At 39.3% G+C, this 20675-nt stretch overlaps 1 protein-coding gene across 1 annotated transcript; it reads left to right on the top strand.

The window, feature by feature from the left end:
* The first annotated feature begins 881 nt into the window (after nucleotides 1-881).
* Nucleotides 882-3688, top strand: LOC124605714. Its single transcript, XM_047137587.1, has 2 exons — nucleotides 882-1342; nucleotides 1420-3688. The coding sequence occupies exons 1-2, from the start codon at nucleotides 1007-1009 to the stop codon at nucleotides 1636-1638; spliced, it is 555 nt and encodes a 184-aa protein (XP_046993543.1). The 5' UTR covers nucleotides 882-1006; the 3' UTR covers nucleotides 1639-3688.
* Nucleotides 3689-20675: the final 16987 nt, after the last annotated feature.

The raw sequence follows: 20675 nt of genomic DNA on the forward strand, positions 1-20675 counted from the left end.
GGCACTAAACTCATAAACTGTCAAAAGTCGCAACTAATTTTAAACACACTATAGTCTATCTTTGGGTTGAACCTGCATCTATACGATAGGCATACGTCTTGGATGAGCCCCGGAAACTCCACAATCTGCGAGCCATTCGCTTCATCTTTCATCAGGTCGATAACCTTCTTGTTCGCATGTATTATGCCGTGAGAATTATCGTCCACGTGGCCAGAGTTGTCGAATTCCTCGGGATTGTACCTTATTACTTCATGTGGATCACAGCCTTTTACCCAATAGTTGAAACTGTATGTATCCATATAAAGTACCTTGGAAACAGCGATTTTTGGTTTTAGCTACTCTATATTGGAGTGTCTATTTAAGGAGAACTTAAAACATCACTCACAATTTTTATCAACTGTAGTAGTAGCAGGTCAGAGCAAGTGATTTCAATATTATTCAAGATATACCTGAATTGCTTAGAAAACCAGATTTTATGAACGATACATACCATACTTAAAAGTTCGGCTGTTATACTCAATCATTTGTACTTCATCTCATTAGTTGTTCTGAAAGACAATTGAATGAGAGAGTAAAGCTCAAGTAAAAATAAAACGCAACGCATTTCTAATCTGCCTGTGAGTGTTCTGACCAGACTCGAGTTTTCAAGAGAATACAGTTTTCAAAAGATACGGAACTTTCGCCAGTTTTTTTACAGTTGTTCTGAAATCGTTCGTTTTTTTCCTTCTTTGAAAAATCTGTATCGTCCGATTTAACAGTTTAATGGGGATACCTAGCGGCTGCGTGTACAGGTAGTGCTTTGTCGAAAAGTGTTTCCTTCTGCAATCTCTGCAGTTCGACCATCGACAGTTTCTTTACCTATTCCTTACATCGTTATGTGTGTATATCTTCCCTGTAAATGCATTGATTGTGTTGTGAATTTGTTGTGCTGAAGTTGTGTGTTTACTTTTTCGTAAACTTGTATTTCTGTTGTGGTTTTACATTCGTCGCTTTCCGCTGAAGTACAATGAGTGGTAAAGCAGCATATAGCTCACCGTTAGGACCTAGGGAATCAATGAGTTCTACTGGTTTAAATTTCAACAGCTTTGCAAAGCCATTAGGGCAGTTTTCACCCCGTCAGTTTAGTTCTCCATCTAGTAGCTCGCCAAGTTCGGCACAAGAAGGAGATTTTATACCGCTTGGCTATAGTAGTCCTATAAAGCACTCTAGTCAAAGAGGAAGGGGGAACTGGAAGGGGTCCCGTCGCAGCAGTAATAGCCCTGCTAATTCGGGTTTCAATTCTAGTTGCAGCCCGTACACTGTAAATAGGCCGCAGAAGTTCTCTTTTAATAGGCGTAGTAGAGTAAGTCTGTCGATTATATTGACAATTCAGTTTTAATGTAACGAAACAAAAATCTCATGGCTGTTTTTCTTTTTCAGGGAGGTCATGGAAATTCTAGCAGTACGAGTTACTCAGATGATATATCCCTATACGTCAACCATTCTATGGTTGAAGACCCGTGGTCAAACCTTGAGAAAAAGTTAAAGAACAGTAGAAATTCAGGTGCTAGCACCGTACTTACTATGAGTGATTCAGATTACATGGGCGACTCCCAGGGAAACCAAAGCAGCACGTCATCCGACGATGCATCATCATGAAAACAAGCAAGATTCGCTCAGAAAGTGTTTTGTGAGAGTTGACGCCGTTGTCAGCTATTGTTTCGCTGTTAATCTTCATTGTGCGTCAATTTGTTTTCCATCGTTGTGCAAAAGTGCACAGTTGATTTATTGTTTCAACAGTTTTGTGTGTGTGTGTGTGTGTGTGTGTGTGTGTGTGTGTGTGAGAGAGAGACAGAGAGAGAAAGAGGGGGGGGGGGAGTACTAGAAAAATTGAATTCTGAACTCTAGCATTAAGTGATGAGGTATTAGATCAATTTGCCCTCATCAATGTAACAACATGTACAAATTACATTGCAATAAGAAGCTGGCAGTTCAAAAGTATTTGTAAATTCATGAAAAGAATATTTTAAAACTTATTGAGTGAAAATAGCTGTATATTGAATCATGAGAGAGAGCTCAAGAACAGTACAAATAAGATATTGACAATTGTGAAAATACAACGCTATAGTGAGTTTTAGACAGTGCCTTACTTTCATCTCTGTGGTAGATGTGGATACGCTAATTCATTTCAAACCAGGGAGGTATTATTCACTGGTATTAAAAATCTTCAACACAGCTAGTTCGTCTACGGAGACATGAATCTTAAGCAGTGTCCCCAGAAACTTAGTCTTCATTATCCTTGTCCCAAATTTAGTCTGTGGTTACATAGCATCATTTGGTATGGGCAGAGACATAGTTTGTTTCCATACTGAGAAAAATGGAACAGTCTTGAAAGTGCTAGTGAGTGTATCTTAGCTGTCAAGAGAAGGAAACTAGTAGGAGATGTGATCACAACTGTTGTGTATGCTGAAAAAAAAAAAAGAATTTTTGTTACTTCATTTTATGTTTTGTGATAAACAAATTAGTGACTGCTGTCCCCATAGTCCTGCATATCCTGCAGGATACTGCTGATGAGAGATCCCATTCAGAGCTGCATATGATAAGCAGGCAAGAAGTGGGAATATCTTGCATCAAGATCCCACCACAAAAGACATTTATGTAGCATTTTATATGAGGGGTTGCAGGAACTTAAATGTGACATTGTACTTTCACTTGTCACAGTGACTGCATTTTGCTGGAAGGTAACATACTTCTAACTATCTAAATCTTGAACTTCTAACTATCTAAATCTTGAAAAAGTACTGTAATCATTACATGAAAGTTTCCGTGAACATTGTTTTCTATAAATACTTATCACAGTTTTATAAGCTATAGTAAACTGTGATGGTAGTTGACCCTATATGTTTCCTCTTCTACTCATCAAGCTTGTAATTTGTGTTAGTTGGTTCTTTAAATCACCTCAGTGGTAATGATGTGTGATTACCATATTTATACAGTTATATTTTTTGACCACCATGTTAAGTTATTCTTAATGATTTACTAGCATGGAGAGAATTTTTTTCCCTGCAGTGTGTTTTTATGAAGCTAAATATTGAATGATAAAGAACTATCATGAGACATGATAGCATATTCTGTATTTTGGCAGAGTATTGCTGCTGCACATATCTGAAATGTTTTCTACATAAGAAATAAATGATAGAATATTCTAAAAATTTGTTAGTATCTGCTTTGTGAAATCTAGTAAATTCAATCTCAGATCAGAGATTTTTTTATATATATTTTCATCCATTGATATTCGTATCCTAATACAGGTAGTAGTCCTCTGAGTTTTCTGTTGGATGGTAATAAATAATTTCTTTGTTGTTCACATAAATCTCATGACTTTCAACTGTAATTTCTACAACAGATTTGTCAGTGTTACCACGGTTAACCATTTTGTGGCTAAAACTTAGAAATAGGAGGTCTTCCATTATGGTCAGTATTAGGCTCACACTGTCACCAGCAAAAAATAATAATAATAATAAAAAAAAACATGACTGATTTTGGTAGTGTCCCACGAACCTAACTAAGTCAGTGTTTTCATTTGAACATAGGATTTTCAAATGTGATGTTTTTTATGTATAGAGATTTTATTAGGGTGACAAATATGGAAAAATTATAACAAATCAGCCTATCGAAACACGTTTAAATAAAAAGTTACAAAAGAAAATTTGGAGGTTGCTTTGATACAGCCTGTACCAATGTTGTCTTCTTTCAACATTCTTCGAAGTTTGCTGGGACATATCCATCCTACTAACTTTAAAAAATGTACAACCAGAACAGTTACACAAGAGAATAGTAATTTTTTTTTTTTTTTCAAAACGTTGCCTGTAATGCATAAAGAAACAAAGTTAGTCACTTCAGACATCCTTGGAAACAGGTGACATTTACTAACACATGCTGCCCAACTAATCTAATCTTGATCACTCTCAGCTTTCTGTATAATCATCCCATGGTCTGTATTTTCTTCCAAATTTTGAAATCTTGATGCTTAACAGTAGCAATAGACATCCCAACTGGGAATTTCACTAGCGGAACATATGTGTCACATCAACCACAAAAGGGTTAGCATAATGTCCAATTCAGTTATAAATTCCTTTTCTGTCTGGGAAGGAAACCTTCAGTGATACAGTAGCATTTCCTTCTAGCATAGTAGATTGTTTGTACATGGCTTACATTGTGGTCATTGTAACTCTGTCAGTGCCGTGAAGTATGACTTTCACAAGTAATTAACTAAGTAGATTATCTTTCAATGAAAAGTAAAAGAGAACAAAACAGGATTTTAATAGAAATACTTTATGAACAGTAGTCCCAGCTTTACTGTAGGTGTGGTACTTATGGGGAGTATGTATGTCTTATACCCACAGTGTTAAATTTGCAATATTGATGACCCATTATCTCAGAACCTGTGACAGATAGAGATCTGAAATTTTTGGGATGTATAGTATCACTCCTTTTCTGATTACAGAACCAGAATCAAAATGTACAGAGAAATAATAAGCTAGTTATGATTTTTTAAAAATATTGTTCAATATTTTCTTTTAAAAGTCCACTTTTTCTTCCGTAAGTAAAAAAACTGTTAGAGGTAGAGATGTTTTGGGAGGTTAAGTAGCTGCAGTATACTAAGTGGTAACATAGTGTAAAATTAGAGATATGTATCTGTAATAGTTCCTGAGATAATGGGTCAAATAATTTTAAAAATGTCATTTCCAGCAAATCAAGTTCAAACATATATTAACTTACACATGGAAGCATGCCAGCTTCTAGAAACAGCCAGGCCCATAATCAGCATTATCTAGATCCTGTTCTTGACTATCCTGCAAACCTAGAAGCTTCCTTCTTTTCCTGCCTTTTGCTTCTTTAGTCATTTCCTCTGCTGCATGCTGGGCTTTCATGATCCTAAGTCGATCCATTCGCTGAAAGGCTTGCAGTGTGCTGGCACTTGGAGTGATACCAAGTTCCTCTAGTACGCCAATTCTTCCCTTTATACCATTATTAAACGTTATCACAGCATCACAAACACCTAAGCATAGAGTTTTCTTTCCTACAAAGACATTTTTTGGTATGCGGGTCCAAATTAATTATTGAAAGAGTCATTCGGGTTTTGTGTTCGACCATGGAGACATTTGGAAAGAAGGTCAGGATGAGCTAATTCTCGATATATTGGTTTAATAGCTGCCATCATTGCAGATGGTATGCTATTTTTGTGCCTAAATTGTTCCTCGCTACCCGCTGCCTGAGCTTTGCGGTACTTGCACCATGAATCAGCACCAGGTGGACAAAGACCATGTACAGGCACATCATCAGTGGAAGATTTGTGGAAGAATGTAGCCCACACTGCTCGTTTCATCCCTTGTAGGTCATGTGTATTGTTTCTTATTGCCATTCCATAATAATGCTGGAGTTCATCAATGTTTTTGTCGGTAAGTCTTCCTTTACCATTTAGAGTCTTTCCATCTGATAACTTCTCTTTTCCTTCTGTCTGCTTCAATTTTCGGAGACGTGTTCCCATTCGTTTTTGAATGTGGCCCACACATTCAATTTTAACAATCTGCTTATTACCATAAGGTTGGCTTCTACTGATTTGTAAGCTTTTGAATCACCATCCCCCAAGTACTCAGTGTAACATACACCTCTCTCCTGTTGTGAACGTCTGAACATACAAACAACTGCAGTAGCCTCCATACGCCCACTAGTTCCCTCATAATTCTTAGCACAATTTGTTTTATGGCTTTCACTTGTTTCATCAACTGATTTATACTGATGACAGTATTTAGTTAGCACTTTAATGTCTAAAACTTTACCTGTGTCAACACTAGTGACAGTTGCAACTGCATTTTTTTATGTGTGACCTCTCTTCTGCCATGTGCCATCAACTGCCACACATAAGTCTGTTGTGTTAGTTCTACTGCTTCTTTAGCAGCAGCTTTCATAGAAGCAACAGCAACAGATTTGACACATTCACCAATTACTTCTGTTTACTTACTTGACCTGGTTGGTGGGTTTGGCAAGTTCAGCGTTGCACATAATACTTCAGCTGCAGCCAATCCTTTCCCAATGCACCTCATTCCATACAGAAATGTAACATCGCTCTCAAACAAGTCATTCTTGCTCATTTCAGAAGTCCAGAATGATGTCGAGAGCCTGCAAACTTCGCACTGAATATCAAGTTTGTTAGCCAGTCTAGTCTTTGCAGATGAGTCCTCAGAGATGCTAATTTGCCCACCACAAACCTTACATGACACAGCATCTAGCAAAACTTGTCCTAACACACTCAAATCTAAAAGAACATAACCTAAACTATTTTGATCTTTGCCAATAAATAAATCCTCATGGTCTCCAAGTTCCCTCTTCGAAGCACTAGTAGGCGTGTCCTTATCACGGATCGGTGAAAAATTTATTTCAGGATCAACACTGGATTCAGATTTTGTGATTTGCTGATTTCCATGGAAACGTCGCTTCTTAAAACAACCCTTTCTTTTCGTCATGTGGAAAAGAGGTATGAGAGCGTATAATAACACACCAAACTACTATGTTTTCAGTTCAAAACTTATGAAACACGACAACCACAAAGTAAATAAACAAAATGCACGTGCTATACTGCCATTTCTGTTTACACAGTGCATCCAACCTCGTAACATGAACATTAACATGATTTCAATGAATAAATAGCTGAAAACCACAGCCTTCTAGATTGAATAGTTCGAGAGATAGAGATACTTAGGCAAGTCAGTGCAGAACGACCGGATAATTTTACACACACACTATTAACTTTGCAATGACAAAAACTACACTTCCAATTGGAATTTTTCGACAAATAATGCATCAATTATTCGGGAGAGATCAAATATCAATAAGAGATGATAATCCTGAAATGTCACTTTTTGACCAATTCCGCCATTCGTACTCCCCTTAATATAAGAACAGCCAAACTGCAGTGTATGTTGTACAAATTAGTGAGAGGTCAAAGCTTGTTGGCCATATGTTATGCTGCGAAGTCACACATTGTTTTCTGAGTGATTCATTATTGTAGCATGTACAAGGTTGCTCTAATTGGCCTTAGTATGCCACTGCAATCAGTGACCATAGTTTAAATGTGCATTACTAATTATTTTCCACTTTTGTTGCACATTGTATTGATATTATCGAAGGCTGTTGTTTTACTTGTTGTATTGCTGCATTGCTGCCCCATTCTGTTCATGAGTCTCCTTCGAATATTGTGCATTGGATAAAATATGGGATAATAAGTTGTAATGATGACTGTGATTGTACATTCAAAATACTAAATGTCACATGACACACACATAACTGCATATCACCTGCCTAGATATTATTGTCAAAGTGTCATTAATGTAAAATGTCAGTTTTGTAACTCGTAAACATTAGAATGTTCACAGAAATGACAATGGCATCAAATACTTCTGCAGTGTTGTCTCAATTTGTATTTTTAACATTTTGAGCGCAAGTGTTGTCGGCACACAATTTGTTCCCTGTACCTCTTGAAAGTCATGCAAAGGCACTGGTGTCCTCACCATTTAGCACCCTAAGCCACTAATCATCATCATCATCATCAGGAAAGAGTTCTCACTAACCTGGACGGAATCAAAATGTACATCACTGGTACTAAAGAGATGCAGGGTTAAAGTGTTTTACACACAGTTTTAACTTCTCATTATCAATAAGTGACTTAACATTACTCAGTAAAAGTGCGCAACATGCTTTGTTCACAATTCAAATGCTCGAAGTGGTGGATGTATTATCAGAGAAAATATTGCTGGTTTCATTGTAACATTCAGCTTCTGACCTGTTGGTATGTGAGTATGCTGAAGTGGTAAGAAATCCTTTCTGAAAGTATTTGTCTGGAGCGTGGCATTATATAAACTGGAATGCAGCTAATAATAAGTGTGACAAGAGAAAGAAGCTTTCAAAAAGTGGTGTTACAGAAGACTGCTGAAAAGTGGATGGGTAGACCAGGTAACTTGTGAAGAGGCACTGAATCATATTGAAAGAAGGGATGAGGTGACTTACCGAACAAAAGCGCTGGCAGGTCGATAGACACACAAACAAACACAAACACACACACAAAATTCAAGCTTTCGCAGACATATGTCTGCTTGTGTCTGTATGTGTGGATGGATATGTGCGTGTGTGCGAGTGTATACCTGTCCTTTTTTCCCCCTAAGGTAAGTCTTTCCGCTCCCGGGATTGGAATGACTCCTTACCCTCTCCCTTAAAACCCACTTCCTTTCGTCTTCCCCTCTCCTTCCCTCTTTCCTGATGAGGCAACAGTTTGTTGCGAAAGCTTGAATTTTGTGTGTGTGTTTGTGTTTGTTTGTGTGTCTATCGACCTGCCAGCGCTTTTGTTCGGTAAGTCACCTCATCTTTGTTTTTATATATAATTTTTCCCACGTGGAATGTTTCCTTCCATTATATTGAAAGAAGGGATGGATTGACGAACACAAACTTAGGCATCAGGGAGTAGTTAATGTAATGAGGGGAAGTGTGTGGAGTAAAAATTTCCGGAGAAGACCAAGGGTAGACTACAGTAAACAGTTTAAGTGGTTGTAGATTGCAGTGTTAATGCAGAGATGAAGGGACTTGCACAGGGCCGACTAGTGTGGAGAAATACATCAGACCAGTCTTCAGGCTGGAGGGGAGACAACTAATGCAACCTAGATTAATGTTGTCAAAGAGCAAAAGTTGATGTGTATTGGGGGGTGGAGGCTTATAGACAGCAAACATTGACTCCTCAAGCTCTTAAGAGCTGTGTGCAATACTATGATAATTGAAGACCTCGGCTGTAGACAGTGGAAGGAACAAGTTAGTTGTTTGGGGACATTTTGTATTGAAGTTTCAATAAAATTTCGTATTTTGATTACATGCAATGTCACTTTTGTTGTCAGATAAGTCATTGTTTACAAATATATATATGATAATGACTTTTTAAAATGATGAATTCCACCCAAAATTTTATTCTTAAAAATTCATTAATAGTTGTTCAACATGATTTAATTACTGAATGTCCTTAACATGCATTACCATTGCACAAGATCTGGTATTGCACATTGCACTGTTTACTTGCTAGGCAAATCAACAAAAACATTGCTGTAAAACCTTTCAAAAACACAAATTTAGAAGGTTCTAACACACTGGATGACTTAAAGTGGTGAAGTATGTGTGTAAACTCCCAGTTCTTTAATGGTACGACTTACTTGAGATTGTCAGCCAAATTTCCTTGCTGGTTAGCTTGCTGCTGCAACCTCCTTTTCTCTTCTTCTCCAAAGTATATTTGCTAGGGACAGGAATTTCTCAAGACTCTTTCTACTTATAAAATTAAGCAGACATACACAGTTTCTTTTGCTTCACTTCACGATGTATATTTGAACATCAGACTTTTACAAATATCATTCTTCACATAAACAAACACTATCAAGTAAGTCTCTTTGTGTCTCCGAAGTTTAGGAACAAAGTAGATGTACATGTAAGGTAAGATTGGCTTGATAACCTTGTCCTTTCTCAATATGAATCTCAATACAGGTCTTATCCTCTCCATATCCAAAACGAACATTAATTAACAGTTTTTTTCCAACTCCATTGTTCTTTTGTCACTACAGTCATCAGAGTTACAGAACAGCACTGAATACATAAAAATTCCTTGTTCTTTCACTACAGCTTCCATGGCGCGACTGGCAAACACTTGTCGGTGCCATTCGACCTCCATGTCTACAGTTGTCTCACAATAAACTTCAAACCTGCATACACAGACAGGTGATGTGCAGTAAAAAGGCTCTCTCACACTTATATTTAAATTATTGTGTGTTCAAGACGGTAGTAGGCCGAGTGGCTCTAGAATATGCGCGGAAATTCTCAAAACACTACATATCCCCCTCCTCAGATCGAACACGCGATATTTTATACATAATCATTATGTACATTAATATTGTACATAATAACAATTCATATTTTAAAAGTATCTATTACATAGGTTTATATACATTTTTTCCCCTCGCCCATAAATCTTTGTAATCTATAAAGCAAGCTTCCAATGGTTGTCTTTCTACTGATTCCTTACTCTTCTTTGTTTTATAGAACATAAGCATTTATTTATGATTTCAGTCCGCATTATTATTACTTAGGAATTGTGAGGGCTCTTTCTTTAACTCCAATCACAAACTTCAGGTGTTCATGACACTTGAGTACTTCTTTCTAATTCTTTGTACTACTTCTTTAGTACATATTAGTCTCATTATTTATAGACTGTAGTTTGGAGGAACTCTGTTGATAGTTCCACAATAAACAAAGAGATGGCAGCTCTATATCAAATTTAAGATTATCACTAATGGCAACTTTGTCAGGATGTGTGCATGTAAGCAGTTGTAAGTGCCAAAAACCCGGATGCCAGCAGTAGTAATACATGTGGTGTTTTGAATTTCTGGAGAATTCCAACATTTTTGCCTTATATTAGGGCAAACTGTTTAAACTTTTTACATCAGAATTCAAGTTGTGTGTTCAAAAAGTGTATACCTGTTAGGCAAAGTTATCTCCCAGTGCTTTCTGATAATTTATTTGACACCGAAAGATGAAAGCAACCATATATTTGTAAACACTGCATCAATTCTTGCATGGCAGTTTTCAAGTGTTTGTGAATGTTTTCTGTTTCTTGCTGTACATTTCCAGTAAATATTATGTAGGTTTTGACTGACTGCGAACCTGACAAACTTATGGATGTGGAATAAAATAACAAAGGATTTATTTTACAACATATAACAGAATGTGGAACCAGGACCTCGCCTCAGTGCAGGCCCAGGGAACTCCACGTTGAGATAAGGAGAGAGAAAACTGGGGGGAAGGAGACTGCAGAGAAGAGTGTGTTTGTGGAATGAATGGATGATGGCGTGGGTACCGTGCTGGAGGTGGATGTGGGACAGGGGCTAATGGAAATTGAGGCCAGGGGAATTACAGGATTGAAGAATGTGTTGTAAGGACAATTTCCATTTATGTAATTTAGAGCAGCTGGTTTTGGAACAGAGGATCCAAATCATGGATTGTGAAGCAGCTATTGAAATCTAGTGCATTTTATTGAACACCATATTCTGTCATTGGTTGTTCTACTCTGCTTGTGGTCACAGTCTGGTGATGGCCATTCATTTATGTAGATAGTGGTTTGTGGTCATGCCCACATAAAAGTTTGTGTGAAAGTTATAACCGATTTGGTATATGCAAAAAGGCAGAATACCATAGAGAGGCAACACTGCGACAACAGTGAAGCAGATTGAACAGCCCTCTGCCATGTTTTATATGGTCAAATCAAATAGTCATGATATGGGATAGTGGTAGATAGTGGGACAAGTAACTATGAAGTAACAGCCAACTGTTAATGTTCAAACGAATATTTCAGTCCCAGATGGTCGATTGCGTTACATACAGAACAAGAATACATGGTCTGGAAAATTCAGTTTTGGATCTGTCTTCATGTGGATTGTACACCCTTTACTACACATAATATACATCCAGTACAGAAAAATCCCAAAATCAGTTGGAGATATGTGTATCCCACAAGTTTTGGAGAATGGAATTAAGATGAAAGCATAATAGAAAAAGTTTCCTTTTTTGTAAATTGTGTGTAGTATATGGTTAAATTTGTATCAGAATTTGAAGTAAGTGAAATAAACTGTGTGTTAGATGTGTCAAATATGGAAACTCCAACTGCAGGATCAAGTACATTACAACAAAACCCACTCAACACAGCCGGTCGAATACACAACTAAGTTGCTGGATGTCATAAGTTTAAGAAATTAATACTTAAGACACTACCTAGCTATACTAGCTTTCTCCTCAATTAGTTTATCATGTGCTCATTATATAGATACAGGCTTTGCAAAATGATTACTCATGTACAAAAGGATACCAAGATTGTTTCATAGAGTAATTTGCACTTTTTACTTTGTATGAAAAGGGTTCCGACTATAGTTTCAGGCTATAATTTAAAACAGCTAACTCCTGATGACGTGTAATTGCAGCCCTTTTGGTCTGCAATATATATTTTCTAATGTGAAAGCATACGTCATTTAAAATTTCCAGAAAGCATCAAAAACTTTGTAACACTCAGCCAAAAAAGCCATAATTCACTATACCATTCACAAACACATTTACTTTCAGAACAGCAGAATGCCTTCCAAAAACGTGGTGGCTGATAGTACAGCGTGGCACTGCAAGAAGTGGTGCCACAGCCCGTCTGTGTGTTTTCTATCTCTCTCGGTATATGACACCACTGCTTTCTTAAGTGGTCCTGCCTATGATAGTGTGTGCCTATCATCTGCTCACTGCTTCAGCTCACGTATGTGGTGAATGCTTGGCTTACATAACAACCTTTCTCACCTTTGTAGCACATCTCAACCAGCATCTTCGAAACACGTCACAGACGTATCTCATAATGTAATCAAATTGGGCATTTTCAGCCATAATACATTCGTAATATGTGTATCTACACTTCCACACACATATTATCACTATGTTCCTTGGCTCACTCATGCAAACTGCAGGACAAACTACGTGCTCTGTACTGAACAGATCTACTATTGCATGTTTGTGTATTTACTGTGGAAAACGTTTGCATTAATTGGTCAAGTATGAAAATATCCATTGCTGTGAGACTATTAAAGTTGTAATGTACAATTATGCTAACCTGCGAGCGTGGGAAGAAGTCTGATAAGTGTTAAAGAAAGCAAGTAAGTAGTAAACTTATTTTCATTTAATATTTTAGGTTGGATTAAGACTGCAAGTATTGAGTTTAGGCACGTATGTGGTCTATCACATTAATGCAACCATTGCCTCTGTTGTACAACAACCTGCAATAACCATTCACAGGCCACTGATGAGGGTATATATAAATTGTATTGGGGAGACGAGGAAAACAGTGCAGCCCATATAATGCAGAAACAGAGAAAAATATCTGACATCCAAAAGGGCATGACCATTGGCTCACATGATCATTGGCTTGCATGACCATTGGCTTTCGGGGCTTTGGTGGAAGCATTTCTGAAATGGTGAAGTTTGTAAACTGTTCGTGTGCTGCTGCGGTTAAAGTACACCATGCATTTCAAGGTGGAGCCATCCAAAATCGGCACCGAGGCGACTGCAATGTGACATGGATTGACAGGGGTGAACTATGGTCACAGAGGTGTTCAAAAATAGCTCTGAGCACTTTGGGACTTAACATCTGAGGTCATCAGTCCCCTAGACTTAGAACTACTTAAACCTAACTAACCTAAGGACATCACACACTTCCATTCCCGAGGTAGGATTTGAACCTGCGACCGTAGCAGCAGTGCGGTTCCGGATTGAAGCACCTAGAACCGCTCGGCCACAACGGCCGGCTCACAGAGGTGTGTTTGGGTGAATAGACGTGTAACTATTGAGCAACTGATCACCCAGATGAATGAAGGGCCTACCAACAGTGTCCTCTCATGGACCATTCAACAAATATTGCTGCATATAGGCCACTGCAGCAGGTGCTTGGCTCGTCTACCCAAGCTGACTGCTTTCATTGTCAACAAAGGCTGGAATTTACATCCCAGAACCACAACTGGACATCCACTGAGTGGCGACAAGTAATCTTTTCAGATGATTCACATTTTATGCTCCTTCGGACAAATGGCCATTGGTGTGTGCTGCGTGAAATGTCTGAAAGCAAGACCTCTGCAATCAGGAGTGTAAGTTATGGTCTGGGGAATATTTTTGTGGCATTCCCTGGGTGATCTCATCATTCTGGAAAGCACAATGGACCAACACAAATATGCATGTATCCCTGAAGACCATGTCCAACCATGCATGCTGTTTGTTTTTTTCAGCACGATGGCATCTAATAGTAGGACAATGCGATGTGTCACACGGCTCCCAGTGTATGTTTGGGGTTCAAAGAGCACCAGGGTGAGTTTACTGCGCTCTCCTAGTGACCATACTCCACTGACTTAAATCCATTCGAGAATTGTAGGACCATCTCAATTGGGCTGTTCGCACAATGGATCCTCAACTGAGAAACCTAATGCAGTTGTCCAAGCACTGAAGTTGGCATAGCTCATCGTCACTGTTGGTACCTTGCAGAACATCATTGACACTCTTCCTGGATGTCTCTCTGTAGGCCATGCTGCAAAAGGTGCTTAATCAGGTTTTTTACAGGTGGTCACATTAATTTCATTGGACTGTGTATTACAGCTGTACCAATTGCTTTTCCATGCCATAAAAGACTATTTGGTTTTTCATATGCTCCTAAAATTTAGTCACTAAACAGCCATTCTCCAAGTAAGCAGATAAACCTGGGTAATGTGCAGTCCACTACTTTTTCTTTGCTATTAACACTTTCGCTGCGGCTGACGCTTATAAGCGTCACAAGAATCCACGAGCCAGTGCGGCTGACGCCGATAAGCGTCCGCGCTCACTGTCGGATTACTGTCTAGTTGCAGCATCAAAGCTAGCATCAAAGCGTGTAAAATTTTGTTTTGTGTGGTCAGTTATCTAACGTATATTGTTCGTAATGGCGGCTAATGAACAGATACCAGGACCTTGCTACGTGAAAAGGAGCAGGAAAAGAGTTAAATTGACAGTGAAACAGTTACTTAGTGTACTAGACGACAGTGATTTTCTGTCTAGTGAGGACGAGGCATACCACAGAGATTGTCATTTAGAGGCTGCAGAAGAATTGCAGTGTGATGATAGCGCAGATGCACAGCTTTCGAATCTGTTTCGTGACAGTTCCGAATCTGACGATACGGATCATGGCGATTGTGTGGAAATCGACGACGAGAAAGTAATGCATCTAAGGCGTCATCATTAAGTCAGTATCGAACATGATCCTACGGATGTTACGAGGTCTTGACGTCGGCCTGTAGCTCAGGTGTGCTTAGGAGCGTCGGCTCCGAGCGGTACCTGCCGTTTCAGAGTGTTACCGGCCCGCACTCGCACGTTACCGGGCCGCACTGGAGAGTTGCGCGCCTGCAACGCTGCCGCAGCGAAAGTGTTAAAAGGAAAAAAAATATGTCTCAGTATGTTGATATCCTTCATAAACTAAATTCATTTAGTATTAAGAAAATAATATTACTCTAAGTTCATTTGAAATCATTACAGTGTAGAAGGGCTGTAACGAATAGGCCTAAAAAGATCGCGCACAGGTTCGCAATTTTGGGAGGGGATCTTGGTGCTCAGTTTCTGTTTGAGCTAGGAACATTGAGTGAAAAGTTTTTGGTGTAGCCCAGACTAGCAGTCATTTGTACAGCCATTTGAGCATCTGTCCTGCTGTAGCTATGTTACAGTATTTCAAGCAATGTTTGAATGACGAACGGGAGCACGCAAACTGTGTGAATTGATTAATTCCTTTTCCAAAAGATTTTAATTGGACTTAAATTAATGCTCAGCTAATGGAACTGTTTGTATGTGCATCGTATGGATTTTACATGCAAAAGTAGTCACCTTTAAATAAATTGAACTGGAATGAGACTGATGGTTCAAATTTGCTTCACGAGTGTATAGAACCTCGGTATCTGATAAGTTCTAGTCATTTGAAAATATCTTGCTTTGTTTGGATTTTAAGTGCAAAGAACATGTTGTTCTGGGAAGATTTTAATGTGCTCCAATTCTATACTTTAAACATGTACAAATCAGTTCAAACTTTGCTTGACGATAAATAATGATAAAGTCAGAACGATTTTTTTTTTTTTTTTTTTTTTTTCAGTCCAATAATCTTTGTTGAGATATGATGGTTTGAAATTGAGCTAAAAGTTGCATCTAAAATTTGTTCTTATCTGAACTGAATATGCAGAAGTGGTTGAAAGTGAATCAAATAAATAAATAACAATACCAGAGATGGAAAGTTGCTACTCACTATATAGCGGAGGTGCTGAGTCGCGATAGGCACATTAAAAAGATTCACACACTCATAGCTTTCAGCCATTAAGCCTTTGTCAGCAGTAGACACACACACACCACACACTCACGCAAACGCAACTTGCACACACGCCTGCAGTCTCAGAGAGCTGAAACTACAATGCAAGCAGCAGCACCAGTGCATGATGGGAGTGGCGACTGGGTGGGTGTAAGGAGGAGGCTGGGGCTGGGAGGGGAAGGGATAGTATTGTGGGAGTGACAGATAGTGAAGTGTAGCAGTTTAGACGGAGGGTAGGAGAGAAGGTGCGGAGAGGGGAGGGTGTAAGTAGGAGGGGCCTGGATGGATGAGGACAGTGACTAACGAAGGTTGAGGCCAGGAGGGTTACGGGAACGTAGGATGTATTGCAGAGAAGTTTCCCACCTGCACAATTCAGAAAAGCTGGTGTTGGTGGGAAGGATCCATATGGCACAGGCTGTCAAGCAGTCATTGAGATGAGGAGTATCATGTTTGGCAGCGTGTTCAGCAACAGGGTGGTCCACTTTTTTTTTTGCATCAGTTTGCGGTGGCCATTCATGCAGACAGACAGCTTGTTGGTTGTCATGCCTTCATAGAATGCAGCATAGTGGTTGCAGCTTAGCTTGTAAATCACATGACTGGTTTCACAGGTAGCCCTGCCTTTGATGGGATAGGTGATGTTAGTGACCGGACTGGAGTAGGTGGTGGTAGGAGGATGTATGGGACAACAGGTCTTGCATCTAGGTCTATTACAGGGGTATGAGTCATGCGGTAGGGGATTGGGAGCAGGGGTTGTGTAAGGATGGACGAGTATATTGTGTAGGTTCGGTGGATGGCGAAATACCACGGTAGGAGGGGTGGGAAGGATAGTGGGTAAGACATTTCTCATTTCAGGGCACAGTGAGAGGTAATCAAAACCCTGACGGAGAATGTAATTCTGTTGTTCCAGTCCCGGATGATACTGAGTTACGAGGGGAATGCTCCTCTGTGGCCGGACTGCAGGGACTTTGGGAGGTGGTGGGAGACTGTAAAGATAAGGCAGGGGAGATTTGTTTTTTTACAAGGATGAGAGGATAATTATGGTCAGTGAAGACTTCAGTGAGACCCTTGGTATATTTAGAGAAGGACTGCTCGTCACTGCAGATGCAACGATCACGGGTGGCTAGGCTGTACGGAAGGGATTTCTTGGTATGGAATGGGTGGCAGCTGTCGAAGTGGAGGTATTGCTGGTGGTTAGTAGGTTTGATATGGACGGAGGTACTGATGTAGCCATCTCTGAGGTGGAGGTCAACATCTAGGAAGGTGGCTTGTTGGATTGAGTAGGACCAGGTGAAGCAAATGGGGGAGAAGTTGTTGAGGTTCTGGAGAAATGTGAATAAGGTGTCCTCACCTTCAATCCAGTTAGCAAAGATGTCGTGTCATCAATGAATCTGAACCAGGTGAGGGGTTCAGGATTCTGGGTTTTTAGGAAGGATTCCTCTAGATGGCCCATGAATAGGATGGTGCCATGCGGGTGCCCATAGCCGTACTGCGAATTTGTTTGTAGGTAATGCCTTCAAAGGAGAAGTAATTGTGGGTGAGGATATAGTTGGTCATGGAGACTACAAAGGAGGTTGTTGGTTTGGAAACTGTAGGGCATCTGGAAAGGTAGTGTTCGATAGTAGTAAGGCCCTGGGCATTAGGAATGTTAGTGTACAGGGAGGTGGCATCAGTAGTAATGAGCAGGGGACGGTGTGGTAAAGGGAAAGGAACTGTGGAGAGTCAACCACTGCCAAAATATGAGTAACATCATTTGAAAGACAATAAAAAAACATATACTGGATCTGTCGTCACCCTAGTCAACAAAAATCTACATCAGTTGGCAAGCTATTGCAATCTAATGTCAAAATTATGGAAGAGTTGAAGTCGGGAACCAGAACGAAAAATTCTCCTATCATGTCCTCAGCAGAGTTGAGGATGTGAAAGAAGGGAACTAGCTTTTCAATTTATCTGGCAACTTCAAAGACATTTAAATCAAAACATCTTGACATATTTGTGCTTTATTATTAGTTAACCCTTCTTCCACACCAGAGTGAGCTTTCTTAGACCCACCCCCTGATACATGTTTGGTGAGGGGTGAAAGAACAAATAGACACAAATTTATATGTTAGAGAGTGGGATGCATCTACAAGAGGAAATATCCAAGAGTAGAGGTGCATCTATAATAGTAAGTATTCCAGAGTGGAGATGCAGGCATCCTAAACTTTAATGAGACCTGTAATGGGACACCCTTTTTTTTATAGCAATAGTCAATACAAAGTAAGTTGTATAGGTGAACATTGTCTCAGCGGTTTAACTAAATGAATTTCATATGATTTTGTATAGAGTGTATTATATTCAGGCTAAAATGTATAAAAAAGAAATTAATTTGTTACAATCTTTACATACTTATCCATATATGCAGTTAAAATTACTCTTCTTTTAAAAATATTTGAAATTATAAAATATCTGGCATATTTAAAATTCATATTATTAATTGCACAATCTAATGTCATTTATTAAATTTATTTCTGGATTCATTTATAAAATAATTACATAGCTTGGTGATGATTCTCCTTTTCTCAAGAAAGTTCGTAAACTCTTTGGAATATCGTGAGTACAGCAGAAAGTATATGGTAGTGAGTATGCATCTGATGGAGACAGACATATTTTTTCAAGATCGACACTAACAATGTAATTTGGAATATGAAGTGGAAATTGTAAAGACAGTGTGATATTGAAAAATGTGACAAAGAATAAAATTCAAGAATAATACAGGCAAATCTTAATCAGTTATTTAGTCATCAGGAACCTACAATGTTAAATCAAAATTTCAGCTGTAAGAATGTAACCCTAGATTCAAGAACTGCAGACAACAACAAGAAGAAAAAACGAAGATAATTAAAAAGTTTTTCTTTTGTATATATTACACCTCTTGAAGCTTTCAAAACTTTTAGAGTGAGAGAAATTTAATGGCGATTTGTGGGAGTATAAGTTTACGAGACGTTGAGTCATATTGCACATCATAGCAAATGCCATGTTGGCTGGCATGTGTCATGTTGTACGACACGACATCATCTTACTTTACTTGACATGAAGCATTATATTACAGGACATGTACTAATGCTACCAAGTAATGAAGTGCAAATATGTCAATATGTTTTGATTTAAATGTCTTTGAAGCTGTGAGCTAAATCAAAAAGCTAGTTCCCTTCTCTTACAACCCTAACTCTGCCCAGGACGTATTCGCCTGTATTTGTACTACAATAGGAACACTTTTCATTCTCATTGAGTAATGAATAAACTTTCTAGATCATGGCCTACTTTTAACCATATGGAAAAATTAAGATAAATACTGTTAATTGCTTTAGTTCTTAAAGGCAACTTGTAACATAACAGACCCATAAATTAAAACAGAATCAGCAAGTTTACTTTGCTGTTCAGTAAAATATTGCACCAATCACAATGCAACTCCACTTTGTATTCTTTTCTAGGGCATGGGATGAGTTAGTTTGTGTTTGTAAGCAGCTGGTAACTGTCCTGACTACTGGCAAGTGATTGGTGACTGTTGTGAATAGATGTGTTGGGAGGACTACTGAGAATCATATACCAGATATAGGTACCTCAAGCAATATCCTCTCCAGGGGATCTGCTCCTGTCTAGGAAATACAGTATCGTATCGCTGTTCATCCACTAGACTGAAAATAGCATCACATTGGTGGGGCTAGTCACCCTGTAAGGAGAGACGGACCAGGGAGATCTCAAAAAAAGGGTAGGATCTATTATTCATTCACAGTTCAAATGTCTGGTGGATAAAGATACCCTTTGGGGAAATGACGGCAAGGGGTGGAAAGGAACACTTTGCGTACCCGGGAGGGCAGAGAGTTTGTGTGTGTGTGGTGTATGTGTGTGTGTGTGTGTGTGGGGGGGGGGGTCTTATTCAATTTATACAATAAGTTATTCTCGCAACCATTGAGGGAACAGGAAGCAACCAACTGCAGACTGTGTCTCACGTTCTGTAAGGTTACACATATTTATGTGAGCTAGTTGGCTGGTCAGTATTGGTACGAGGGAAGATGAATTTATTGTACTGCTCAGGGCCAGTGGGCATACCACCCACCCACACACACATACAAATGCACGCACGCACACACACACACACACAAAACCGTCAACTCTGGCAGCCTGGACCAGAATGCAGCCATCTCATGGGATGGAAGCAGCAGTCTGGAGGGGCAGGGAAGGGAAAGGGATAGCGGTGTATGGGTGGAGAAAGAGAGCAGCACTGCCTGGCACAATGTTTGGGGGCTAGAATATGGATGGGTCCATTGGCAGAGGGTGGGAAACAAGAATGGGTGCCCAGAGGAGGTGGAAACTGTTGGGTGGAGGTTGCTGGGACAGTAGGTTACTGTAGGTTGAGGCCAGAATAATTACAGGAGTGGAGAATGTGTTGTAAGGATAACTCCCATCTGTACAGTTCAGAAAAGCTTGTAGTGGAGGGGGGGATTCAGGTGCTTGGGTAGTGAAGCAGCCATTGAAATAAAGTATGGTATGTTCAGTTACATGTTGTGTCTCATGGTCGTTTACTTTGCTCTTGCCCACAGTATGGCAGTGGCCATTCATTCTGGTGGACAGCTGGTTGGTAGTCATACCAATATAAAACACTGTGCAATGATTACAGCAGAGCTTTCACAGGCTTTCTGTGGACCTGAGGGTTTTGGTGGAAAGGCTACATCAATGTTTT

Source organism: Schistocerca americana, chromosome 3 (assembly GCF_021461395.2).
Source record: "Schistocerca americana isolate TAMUIC-IGC-003095 chromosome 3, iqSchAmer2.1, whole genome shotgun sequence".
Lineage (NCBI taxonomy): Eukaryota > Metazoa > Arthropoda > Insecta > Orthoptera > Acrididae > Schistocerca > Schistocerca americana.

What these genes read in the sequence shown, in the direction of transcription:
- LOC124605714 (XM_047137587.1), top strand. Translation starts at nt 1,007, where the DNA reads ATGAGTGGTAAAGCAGCATATAGCTCACCGTTAGGACCTAGGGAATCA. An exon ending in CTTTTAATAGGCGTAGTAGA is followed by an intron (nt 1,343 to 1,419) that starts GTAAGTCTGTCG and finishes TTTCTTTTTCAG; the next exon opens with GGAGGTCATGGAAATTCTAG.